The sequence below is a fragment of the Rhinopithecus bieti genome, unplaced genomic scaffold (assembly GCF_001698545.2).
Source record: "Rhinopithecus bieti isolate Rb0 unplaced genomic scaffold, ASM169854v2 scaffold_33326, whole genome shotgun sequence".
NCBI classification, from domain to species: Eukaryota; Metazoa; Chordata; class Mammalia; order Primates; family Cercopithecidae; genus Rhinopithecus; species Rhinopithecus bieti.
In genome coordinates this window covers 1,790,845-1,803,785 of record NW_016814921.1, presented here as the reverse complement: position 1 = coordinate 1,803,785, position 12,941 = coordinate 1,790,845, and the positions used below count along the sequence as shown (strand labels likewise).

General features: G+C 41.5%; 1 protein-coding gene across 1 annotated transcript in view; it reads right to left on the bottom strand.

The window, feature by feature from the left end:
- Positions 1 to 259: 259 nt before the first annotated feature.
- Positions 260 to 12,941, bottom strand: part of AFG2A (AAA ATPase AFG2A) — a 379,187-nt gene continuing 366,505 nt past the window's right edge. Inside the window, 1 exon segment of the mRNA XM_017852609.1 lies at positions 260 to 1,163. Coding sequence (XP_017708098.1) covers positions 987 to 1,163 — 177 coding nt within the window. The 3' untranslated portion in view covers positions 260 to 986.

Sequence of the window (12,941 nt, the reverse complement as noted above, 5' to 3'; positions counted from 1 at the left end):
GGTGGCTCACGCCTATAATCCCAGTACTTTGGGAGGCTGAGGTGGGTGGATCACCTGAGGCCAGCAGTTCGAGACCAGCCTGGTGAACATGGTGAAACGCTGTCTCTACTAAAAATACAAAAATTAGCTGCGTGTGGTGGTGCATGCCTGTAATCCCAGCTACTCAGGAGGTTGAGGCAGGAGAATTGCTTGAACTCAGGAGGTGGAGGTTGCAGTGAGCTGAGATCATGCCACTGCACTCCAGCTTAGGTGACAGAGTGAGACTCTGTCTCAAAAACAAACAAACAAACAAAAAACAAGACAAAACAACAACAAAAAAACCCCAAGCCTACTGCTCTAGGCTTAGAGTGGGCTTACACTTACATTTTGTTTTCTAACTTTCAAAGGGCATTATATTATACAAAATATCTCTCAAAAAATTTTTTTAGCCATAGGTAGAGATTAAGAAGGCTAAAGCAAAAATGCGTCTATGAAGTTTAATAACACATATATGCATATTTGAAAACAAGGCCATATAAGCCTGGCTGGCACATTAGGCCAAATTACTGACTGGCCTTCAAAAATAAAGATTAAGAAAAATTTATCCGCATACATTTTTTTATATCCCTGTATAAAATTGATGCCAACACGTTTGGCATTTTAGAAAGACACTCAAAACAGATTTTAGAAAGACACTCAAACAGATTCTGGAAAAGAAATCGCTTCATGGGATGAACAGACTAGGTCACAAATGAAAACGCTAAACATTTGATTTTTAAACCGCACCACAAATTTCCAGATAAAACTGATTGAAACTTATGCTCACAGATATTGTCACTGTACTTACATTAGTTGAAAATCTGTAAGAACCAAAGCCCCTAAATTCTACTGAATATACTTCAAACATTTTGCCTAGTAAAAAATTTTTTTAACACTCTCAAAAAATTTTAAAAAGAAACAAATTTTCTCTGGAAAGGATTTTCATCATTTTGAATATATATATTTTCTCAGAGTGTATGCAGCCCACTCTTCTCTTGATAATCTTCATAAAAACGTCTCAATGACTCAGGAATTCTAGGTGTCACAGTGCTCAAGGCCTGAGTGAAATGTCTTTTCATGATGAGATTGGCTTGAATGTCTTCTTCCAGAGCCAGAAGAGCTGCCTCTCTGCAGACGGCTACAATCTGAATTTTTAAAAAATAAGTAAATAAAATGAGGTGGAAAACAATCCATACTCTTTTAGAAACACAATATTCCAAATATTCATCTGCGTTAACGTCTACAACTAAATGCTCATTGCTAAAATTTATCTGCAAGAATTAGTCCACTCAAGTTTTCAAAAAGATAAAAGGTAATCATATACAGAGCATTCTGTTCTTTCCTTCATCCCAAAGCAATGTATTAAGTACTCAGAACCAGGAGTGCCAAAAGATATCTAAGAAGTGGCATTTGCTTTTAAGGGCATTTGCTCTTAACTGTAAGGGTAGGTAGCTGTGCACGCACATACTTTTAACACGGGATAGCAAAGGATGCCTGTGTCTATGTGGTGGGGGGAGGCAGGAGCCAACGGTCAAGGGAGGGCAGAGCGGGGAGATATTCTGATACAGAGTGAGGCCCTGCTCATCAACACACCGTGTCATAGCAGTTTCCACATTCCTTTCAACCTTTGATGTATTACCCACATGTAAAAGCATTTCTTTATGTGTATCTCTTTAATGAGTTCTTAAATCTCAGGAATATCAGATAGGGTTGTCAACATTTACTTTGGAGAGCTGCATTAGAACAGAGAAGTGAATGCTGTTTACTCAGCCAGGAAAGCTGGAAGAATTGAAAAGAATCTGGGGAGGGGGCGGAATGGATGCAGAGGGAGGAGGGAGAAGGCAGTAGGAAAACGGAAGGGGAGGAAGCTTCAAGAATCCTGAAATGTGTTTTTAAGCTTTCTGGACTTCAGACAGCGGAAGCAGGCTGATGCCAGTGTCATTCTAAAGACACATTATGGTAGTGAAAAGAGCTTGGGGGATGAAAAGAGATATTGTGATTTTCAGGGCAACAGGGAAAACAGTGATTGATATTGACTGCGCCCTTATATCGGTAAATGAAAGGGCCAGCTGAAACACATTTGTCCAGCCATTCAGCATATTTTCTCTGTTTGTTCACTCACTGAAAAGAGTTCCTCTGCTTATGCTAGGCTAATGGCTGCCAAAGCAGTTTAGTAGCTTTTTAGGGGATTTAGCAGCATGTTTAGGGAGCTTTCAAAAACATGCATAGATTTAGATGGCTTTGTCAAATTACCACAATGTAACTATTAGTTCTGGGCTTCATTAATGAGCACTGAAGTTAACTATAGTGGTTATGCATGTTAATGTTTTTCTGAAAAAAGAGAGTGGCTATCATCTTGTTGAAGGAAAAAACAAAACTTTAAGGGATTAGTAAAACCACTTTATCACATGTTCTGGTGCAAAAAGAGCTCTTTTGAAAACAAGAATGTGATAATTAATAAGCACAGTAAAAGCCTGTGAAATGCCCAGCATGGTAAACTGGCTATTCGATGGTTCCACTGTGTTCTAAGGGGATCTCTACAAAGGGAGGTGAAGGGACCAAGTGGGAAGAGTCCCCTCCCACACCCCTCTGAGCAGCACTTCTTTCATCTGGACAAGAATTTGAAGCAATGGTTGCAAGACTAAAAAGTCTGAAGAATCACTGGAAGAGGCAAAGAGCACTACATTTCCTGCCAGGTGGCGGAGCTCTCTTTCTCTCTCCTGCATACCTCCCACAACCTCATAGCTGAGACTCCCTCAGAGAATACAGAGCCTGGCACATAATGGTTGGAAACATTTATTGAGCACCTACTATGTGAGTGCACAAATACTAATTATTGTACTAATTCATTTGCTATATGACTGATGTCTCGTTTTTGCACAGCAGTGGTCTTGCTAATAGGAGTATGTGTAAAGTCTGATAGAAACACATCCAATAGAGTGGTCAGATGAGCATGTGTACCATGGTGGCTGGGGTGGGGCGTGGAAAAAGAAGGGGGTTGAGAAAAAGAGAGGTAACCAACAGACGCCTGGAACTTCTCAAAGTTTCTGGGTTTTGGTTCACATGGCCAGATGGGTGGTTTGCCCCGCTGGCATATCCGAGGAAGGGAACCAATTGTCAGATAGGCTTCCACTCTCAACACAAAGTAATCACACTGGCAGAAGAAGAAATGATTATACTCCTGTAATCACCGGAACCTCAGGAAGCCTAACACAGCATGGTAAATAAATGTAGGTAGTGGGAAGTGTTATATCATTAGGGCCTATAAGGCTGTCCTTAGGGTCAGTTCCCCTGGGCAATTCCTCTTAGAAGATCCACTTTCTTTCCTTCACATTTGCTTCTATAGATTTTTCTCTTTTTTGAGACAGAGTCTCATTCTGTCACCAGGCTGGAGTGCAGTGGTGCAATCTCGGCTCGCTGCAACCTCCACCTCCTGGGTTCAAGCGATTCTTCTGCGTCAGCCTCCTGAGTAGCTGGGACTACAGGTGCCCACCACCACGACCGGGTAATTTTTGGTATTTTTAGTAGAGACAGGGTTACATCATATTAGCCAGGATGGTCTCGATCTCCTGACCTCGTGATCTGCCCACCTCAGCCTCCCAAAGTGCTGGGATTACAGGCGTGAGCCACCATGCCCAGCCTGCTTCTATAGATTTTTCTATGAGCTATAAATTGTTGTTTTGTGGTAGCTTACACGGTAGTGACAAAGCAGGTATTAGTGATCAGTTATGGTTAGAGAAGTAGTGAGCATTTGAAGTGTGGATGTTTGTAACTTGGGGCCTCTAGTATACATCAACATTTGAGAAAAATTCCCCTACTATATTTAGTACTCCCCTGACTCTTAATAAACAATTCCATCTAGCTTGGAGAACTACGAAACTGTGAGATATAGAAAACCTGGACAGAGTTTTGACCAGATCACTAATGTTTGGATTAGATAGGGATGACCTAGAGAACTTTCGAGAGTTAATGAAAAGAGAAATATGGGTACTCAAGGACCACATATGAACGTGTCTTCTTCTGTGTAGAGGAAGGAGTGCAGCTGTCTGTATGTCCTAGGATGGGAGAAACACTGCCTGAATTCAACACTTGCTCCAATAAACATTACTCTGTTTATTTTTATTTCAAAAGGATGCTCTGAAGAACTAGTCAATAAGGTCATCTTCTTCTGCCACTCTTACTTTCCTATCACATTTACTTAGCAATATACAGCCAGTAACTGAGGGAAATGTAAACAGGACACTACAAATAATTAGCCAGTCATTCTTTCATCAATCAACATCCAGTGAATAGCTACTCTGTGCGATAACTATAGGAAGCCAGGTGGAAGATCCAGGCATGTCTAAAACTTAGCAGCTGTCTTCCCATGCTCACAAACCAGTAGTGGATGCACATAAGTTAAATGCCGTGTGTGCCATGGTATTAGAAGTACTGTCAGGGAGGCAAATGGAAAGGGCTTTAGTGTGGAGAGAAGGAATAAACTACAGCTTTGGAAACCAAAGTGTGAAGAACAGAACTGAGACATGCATACAGGTAAGGAAAAGGACTAGCGGGAATAAAATGAGCAGAAAAATAGCAAAGTGGGGAGACAGAAAACACGGATTACATTGAACTAGCCTCAGTAGACGGGAGAAATTTTTTTTTTAAATAATAATTCTACCATCAAATATAACTAAAATTAACAATGACAGTGTTTTCAAAGTCATGTGGGCCACAATGACAGTGAAAGCTAGTCAATGCCAGTCCTCTCTAAAGCTCTGAACCAAATCCACAAGCAGCTGATGCACAAGCAGCTGACAAAGCGCAACTCCTAAAAGTTCCTTTTGTTCTTATTTTTTCCTCATGAAAAGGCTTCTTAGTAGAAATTCCAAAAGCAAAAGCATTGACTGGATTATTGGTTCTTTTCTCCTACCCCAAATAAAATGGTAGATCTGGAAACAGATCAATTCTTAGGATGCCCATGATGGCTGGTTTCTATTTGCTCTGGGAGCCACTTAACTGTGTCCTGAGTTCCAAGATACGACATAACACCTCCCAAGAAAAGTGGCAGCTCTCCTGCTCTTCTCATGGCCCATGCCAGCATTTCCCTTAAGAAATCAGTGTCTGTTCAGGAGAAGTATTCCATGGTCAAATAAGTTTTGGGCAACACTATACAGGTTGAGTATTCCTTATCTGAAATGCCTGGGACCAGACATGTTACGTATTTTGGAATATCTGCATTTTACCTATTGGTTGAACATTTGTAATCTGAAAATTTGAAATCCAAAATGCTCCAATGAGCATTTCTTTTGTGTGTTATGTTGGTACTTAAAAGTTGTGAATTTTGGAGCATTGTGGATTTCAGATTAGTGATACTTAACCTGTATATATTCTGTTCCCCATGGTGCCCAATAGAATTTTAAAGATTTTACAAAGGCTAGTAATGATGATCAGTTTGATTTTCTTTAAGCCAATGGAATGGTCTGAATGTTTTTCTCCAAAATTTATATGTTGAAACTTAATCTCCAATGCTACTAGTATTAAGAAGTGAGGTCTTTGGGAGGTGATTAGGTTGTGAGGGTTCTGTGCTCACTGACAGAATTAGTACCCTTACAAAAGAAGCCTGATGGAGCTGGTTGGCTCCTTCCACCATGTGAGGACACAGCTAGAAGGTATGTCTATGAGGAATAGGCCCTCACCAGATACCAAATCTGCTGGCACCTTGATCTTGGACTTCCCAGTTTTCAGAAGTGTGAGCAATAAATTTGTATTATTTATAAATTGCCCATTCTAAGTTATTTTGTTATAGCAGCCAGAATGGATGATGACACTCATTGTTTCCCATAGAACTCTTCCCCTCCTATTTCTGGCAGAATATCTGTAAATGGTTTACTGGTGATCTTTGGCACACACTTTGGGAGATACCAAACAACTCACTCAGGGCACATTATGGCTCTTGCTTATTAGCATAGCTTTTTACTTTTGCTCTCCCCTATTCCAAAATAGGAAAAGGAAGGGGGTGGAGGACAGAAACACAAGGAATAAACATATTCCTTGTGTTTCTGAGAAGATGGGAAGAGGCCCGGGAGACAGAAGGAAGGCCAGTGTGTTTAATGGAGTCAAAGGGCAGCAACAGTGGCAGCAGCCAAGGCACTTGTGCTCTGGATATGTAAATAGTCAAGGTATGTTTGCTGAACTGAATAGTTACTTAACTACAAGTACATTTTCAAAAAGATGCGTGCTATGTGCATCTTTCCCAGATTTGGCCAATCTACAGTATTTTTATTACTTATGTTTCATACAATCTAGATAAGCAGTCCCCAACCTTTTAGCACCAGGGACTGGTTTCGTGGAAGACAGTTTTCCATGGACAGGGGTGGGGAGTGGGGGTGGTTTCAGAATGAATTTGTTCCACCTCAGATCATCAGGCATTAGATTCTCATAAGGAGTGCACAACCTAGGTCCCTCGCATGCACAGTTCACAATAGGGTTCCCACGCCTATGAGGATCTAATGCTGCCACTGATCTGACAGGAGGTGGAGTTCAGATGATAATGCTTGCTTGCCCACTGCTCACCTCCTGCTGTGTAGCCTGGTTCCTAACATGCCATGGACTAGTACCGGGGCATGGCCTGGAGGTGGAAACCCCTGATCTAGATGTTGTCAGGTCTTCTTAAGTTCTTGGAATGAAGAGAAAGTAAATAACTAAAATTGTTTAATACTGTGATATATGTTCACCTCAAGCTACGTTTTCAGTTTGGAGCACTACCCTGCATTTAGTTCTTTCTGTAGAACTAATTTCTAACATTAATTAGAAATTCTAGCAAGAATACAACTATGCTTTTGTTATATTTGAGAGATGCTTTCTTAGGTATCAAAATATATCCCACAGGAACAGGAGCTTCTTTGTTGTACTGTCATAGAAAATAAAACTGCATTGGAATTGAGCACGACTTTAGAAAATTTACAAACAGTGCAGTAACATATAGTCACGTGTTGCTCAACAACAGGGATATGTTCTGAGAAGTGCATTGTTAGGTGCTTTCATTGTTGTGTAGATAGTGTTCTTACACAAATCTAGATGGTAATAGCCCATTCCACACGAGGCTATAGGGTCTATCCTATTGCTCCTACACTACACACCTGTACAGCATGTTACTGAATACTGTAGGCGGGCAACTGTAACACAATGGTAAGTATTTGTATATCTAAACATAGAAAAGGTACAGCAAAAATATAATATTGTAATCTTATGGGACCACCATCATGTGTTTGGTCCATTGTTGACTGAAATGTCATTATGTGGCGCATGACTGTAGATTGTTTTGGGGGATTAGAATGGAATATTTGCTAAAATAAAATTACGCAAATGGTGATTTATTGTCTCACTTGATGAAACTAGCCTAAGATTATGGGATTTTCCTTTCTGTGTTAAGCTTTGGAAAAGTGAGGTCTTTTCAGATAAATTTGCCAACATCTCTCTCTCTATTTGGGAATGAATACTACAGAAACTGAGGGGAAAAAACTCTTCAATTTAAACTAGGACCTTTCTCATTACTACCTATAAAGTTTATAGGAAAACCTAATGAGATAAGTGTGTGTGTGTGCGTGTGTGCGCGTGCGTGTGTGTATCCAGGGACCACCACAAGCTCATCACTCTGCTGACATCACATTCAAAATGCAGATGGAGCTGGGTGTAGTGGTGTGGGCCTGTAGTCATGCTACTTAGGAGGCTAAGATGGGAGGATCATCTGAACCTGGGAGTTCAAGGCCACACTGGGCAACACTGCAAGACTCTGTCTCTAAAAAACAAAAGCAAAAGTAGATAAAGTCTGGAACAGTTTCAGTGATGGGGAATTCAGCTGAATTTTCCCATGAGGCCATAAAGAACTCTGCTGAGAAGATGTATAAGTGAATAGAGGAGTTTGAATCACAGACTGTCTGGAATGTTAAACTGACCCGTTTAGAGAGAAAACCTCGGTCACTCAAGCTCTTTAACTTCTTTGGCAAAAAGGATTTTGGAAGCTTTCCCCTAATCCCTTCACCATCTTGTACTCTTCCCCCATAGGCCGCAGACTAGATCACAGAAATGAATTATTAGCCACTACCAGCAAGATTGCTTTTGCTATTAGGCTGTAAAAACAGAAACGTTTTGGTCGGCTCTATAAATCTGAGTATTTCATCTTATTCAATTTTGACTAAAAAATTGATACCCGACCAGCCTGGCCAACATGGTGAAACCCCGTTTCCACTAAAAATACAAAAAAATTAGCCAGGCGTGGTGGTGCATGCCTGTAATTCCAGCTACTTGGGAGGCTGAGGCAGGAGAATTGCTTGAACCTGGGAGGCAGAGGTTGCAGTGAGCCGAGATGGCACCATTGCACTCTGGCTTGGGCAACAAGAGTGAAGCCCCATCTCAGAAAAAGAAAGAAAGAAAAAAAAAATTGATACTCTAGCTTTAGAATATATACGCACCTTTTTGCAAAGGTAAAAAACACTACCTGCTTGTGGAAATGAGAAAATGAGACAAAAAACTAGCAGAGTGGGCCCAAGATCTCACTGTCAGGGCTGGACGAAGACATGCCTTTGTTTCAGTGGCGATGACACTAATTTATTTGGTGCCAACATGTCACAAATTTTCTTTCCATTTGTTCAACAGTAATAATAGATCTGACGATCGAATATCTGACAAAAACATAAAACAACAAAGGCAGGAGCTCACAATATGAAGGATTTAGACATATTTGAAATGAATTCCTAAGATGTAGGAAAGGAAGAGATTTTTAACAAAAATGTTTAGAAATCCTCATAGACACTGAATAAAATAGTAATTAGTTTCAAATGTGGGAAAAAAGTTAGTTAGCAATGAAAGCAAAGGGACATATAAGTATAAAGTTTCATGCTATGCTAGCTCTCTGAAAAAGCAGTCCCTTTATAATAACAATATAGCAATAACTGGATTACGCGAGACAGCTCCACTTGTGAGCAGTGTGGGGAAGCAACTCCGCGGGACGAGAAGGCTCTTGACCATTGAACCTTGGGAAATCTAATTACCTCACTTTTAAATGCAAAAGGGCAAAAGAGGCAATTGTGCAGAATTCTGAATGCCATGAAGAATAAGAACAATGTCTTACTTCACTGTGGAAAAAAATGAAACCTCTTATACATTGCCTACGGTTCTTTCCCCCAATTCATGAGACAAGAAGAGTTTAAACAGGTGGCTCAGCTTAGCAAAACAGAAACAGGTGTATTGTGAAAGTTAAAACCAACATGGTTTCTAAGCAAGCAGTAATAATTTTAAAAAATGACGTGATAAAGAGTAACAGTCAAGGCAAAGACTGTTTACCAAAAACTAATCAACAGGAAGGAAAAGCTGAAAAACGTTGGGCCCTATTCTGGGTATTCACTCCCGCTGTGCTTGAACTCTTCCCGTGTGCTTTTCAGTTTCACAGTAGTACTAGGGGCTTTTCTGGTGCATTGAAGATTAGAAACCCAATTGTAAATTTAAGCAGTTGCTTCTATTTCCAGATAAGACCTAGGTAGTGTCAGCATGTCCTTGCTATTGGCTGTAAACAGTTTACAATAATGACAACAGGCAAACATACCCATGAGAGTGGCACGCTGGCGTGGGAAGAAGGGATGCCGCCCTGAGTGCGCCTGTAGAGTAGGGGAACTAAGAACCACTCCCTTCCAATAGGGATGACGAAATTCTAACTTGACCTTCCCCACTACATTCCTAACTGCCTCTCAGAGATTATCGATATCCTCAAAGACAGGTGGAAGGGTAACAAACGTCCTAAGGTGACTTAAACAACTACCTAAATTCTGCTTGGATTCTGTCATCCCCTCCCCACACTTCGGGCAGGCACAGGGAGCACTTGGATCTGTGGAGAAAATGAAGCCAGCACTTTAAAATGTGTCAGAAGATGAAAAGTAGTTCCTGATAGCTGAATTCATACACCTAGTTTAACCAGCCTGTGGCAGGGCTGCTTAAAAGTTCATAGGAAAACTACAAGTGCATCCTAGAGATTGTAATTTAAGAGTACACACAAGGTCATGGCCATGCAGCAATTTCTTGCGTGACTGAGTGAACTGCACAGTTCAGGCTACAGTATCAGAAGGGACCAAGCTGGAAGAGGGAGACATCCTCACGTCCTTATTCTGCAGCTGTACACTGATTCCACGCATTGGCAGAGATGCTGTCTCCGGGCTCGGCCACGGCAGCCTGGCTGCTGCCCCCGCTGTTTTGCATGAAGCAAGCACGCCTTCCACTGAGGCTGAAATGTATTTCTCAGCTTCTTTGTATTTCAAGGGTACTAAATAGCTTTAAAGAATCTACCAAAAGAAATGGGCTGCAGTGCTTTAAAAAGTCTTAGGTATTTTCAAGAAAGTGGTTTTGTTAAAAGCATCTTCTGTCTGGAACACCTGTGACCTGTTGAGCTTAATTGGGCTGCAGCTGGCGATGATTGTGGAGCAGCCGCTGGAGGGCCCAGGCGCTGACATTGTGTTCCCTCTGCTCACCCGCCCCCTCGCTTTTCTTTTCACTTTCACGGCCTTGCGACCTCCTTCCTCTGTGTGTCTGAGGGATTAGGAACCCAGTAGAGAGTGGTGTCCTGCTGTTTGCGAACACATGCGCTGGAGGTGCTTCAAGGAGGAGGCTACCTGGAAGATTATGTGCTCATGTGGATGCAGCGGGGAGGGCCCTTTACCCAGGCCCATTGAGACCTGATGAAAGGTGCTTGAATGGCCAGGCATGAAAGATGTGACTGAAGGGAGCACAGCAGGCTCCTGGCTGCGGAGCGGCAGATGGAAGTCAGACTATCACAGGCACAAACAGCAAGGGGTGCCCCAAACTGCCAAGAAAGCAGCTCAGGAAGTAAAATGGCTGCTTTTGGAGAAGAGAATTCAGAGGTAAAGCATGCAGCGCTTATTTTTAAAGTGCCACTTCACTGAAAACCATTTAAGCGGTGAGTAGAGAAGTATTTCGGAGGACAGATTTCAGATTTAAGGAATTACCTAACTTTTGCTCTTGGGCTAAATTCTCTTGAATCGTCTGCAAAATAGGCTTCATGATAATAAATCCATCTGGAATTATGTTAAAGTCATACAATCTAGGATGCCATACATAAGAAAATAAAATTACTGTAAAACACACTCAAAGCTTAATGACATTAGAGAAGGGAAACACACTTGTTTGCTTAATTTTGCTGATTCAAAGCTGGTTTTGTTTGTTTGTTTTTGTTAAAGACAGGGTCCCTCTCTGTCACCTAGGCTGGAATGCAGTAGTTTGAACATGGGTCACTGCAGTCTCGACCTCCTGGGCTCAAGTGATCCTCCAGCCTCAGCCTTCCAAGTAGCTAAGACTACAGGTGTGCGCCACCACGCCTGGCTTTTTTATGTTTTATAGAGATGAAGTCTTACCACGTTGTCCAGGCTGGTCTCTAACTCCTGGCCTCAAGTGGTCCTCTCCAGCTGACCTGCCAAGTGTTGTGACTATAGGCGTGAACCACCATGCCTGGTCTTAACGTTATCTTGAGGTCTTTGAAATATATAGCTAAAGTATATATTCAGTGCATAACCTTTTATTACAAACTTGCATGGTGAAGCCTAGTTTTTGCTTTTTAAAATTTTATTTACTTATTTGTTTTAGGAGACTGGGTCTTGCAATGTTGCCCAGGCTGGCCTTGAACTCCTGGGCTCGAGCAGCCTTCCAAATAGTTTTTGTTTTTTAAAAACTTATAAAATTGATTATTCCACAGAGCTTTGGGGCAGAAAAGATCTTGAGCTTTTAATTTCATTGTTCTAGCATTCACATCTGTGGGGATTTTAAATGTTTCTAACTTTAATTGAATAATAATAACATAAAAGGAGTATTTTAGTTTTAAAAATAACATACCAATTGGTATGGGAATGGAGAGAACAGGAACCACTGTGGTAGGAAAGGAGAGGGATAACAGAGCAAACAGATGTTGGGAGCCCCTTATTCTTTCATTTATTCAAGAAAGCTTTATTGATCACCTACAAGGAAGCAAGCAATGGGTAATGCAACAGTAAAAAAACAGTCTTGCTTTCATGGAACAAGGTGTGCAAAAGCACTGGCTCATCTACCTAATCTTCAGGGTTCAGTGCAAATGTTTCCACTGGGGAGGCATTTCTAGAGGTGACCTCACTACCTCCCCATGCCTGATTGTTTTAGGATCGGTTTTGTAGTCCCATAGGTGCCTGTACTTTCTTACCGTATCGCAATTGTCAAGATATACAGATATTTGTGTCAAATATCTATCTCCCTTCCTAGCACAGAAATTCCATCAAGGCCCTGCAGCCTTGGTCCTGCTCTGCTTCCCAGACATACCAGGTTAGCACATGGCTTGACCTACCAATCAAGTCCAAAAAAAAGGTCTCCTGCTAAGGTCATCTTTGAACCAAGATATAAACTAGTTTTTGCCTTAGAAAAAAAATACACACACATATACACATATACACAGAGGCAGCTCCTGCTGGCACAACTATAGTCAAGGTAATTGTCTACTATGGACTTAAGGCAAAAAAGTATCAGGCACAATAAGTCACCCTATGTTGAGGTTTGCATTTGTGGGCCCTTGTGGGGCTGATGACCAAGCTATAGCCAGAAAGCTGACAGCTCTGGAAGAGGAACCACACTTTGGGTAAAAGCACTCATGTAATGGGAGAGCTTGAGGTTGGCCCTGGGCAAAGAGGAGAGGAGGACAAGGGATGTCCTTGGGAGAAGAAAGCAGGCAAAGTTCCTGAAAAACTTCAGGACTCCTCCCCAAGTCTAGAGTGTCTCAACCTCCCTGCCAGTGCTCTGGGAGCTTGGAAGGAAGCGGCTCGGGGGAAGGTGTGGGCAAATGTGTTAAACTGGTTTTAATATTCCCCATGTTTCCTCATCTGTCAGACTTCTTTTTTTTTTTTTTTTTTTTTTTTTTT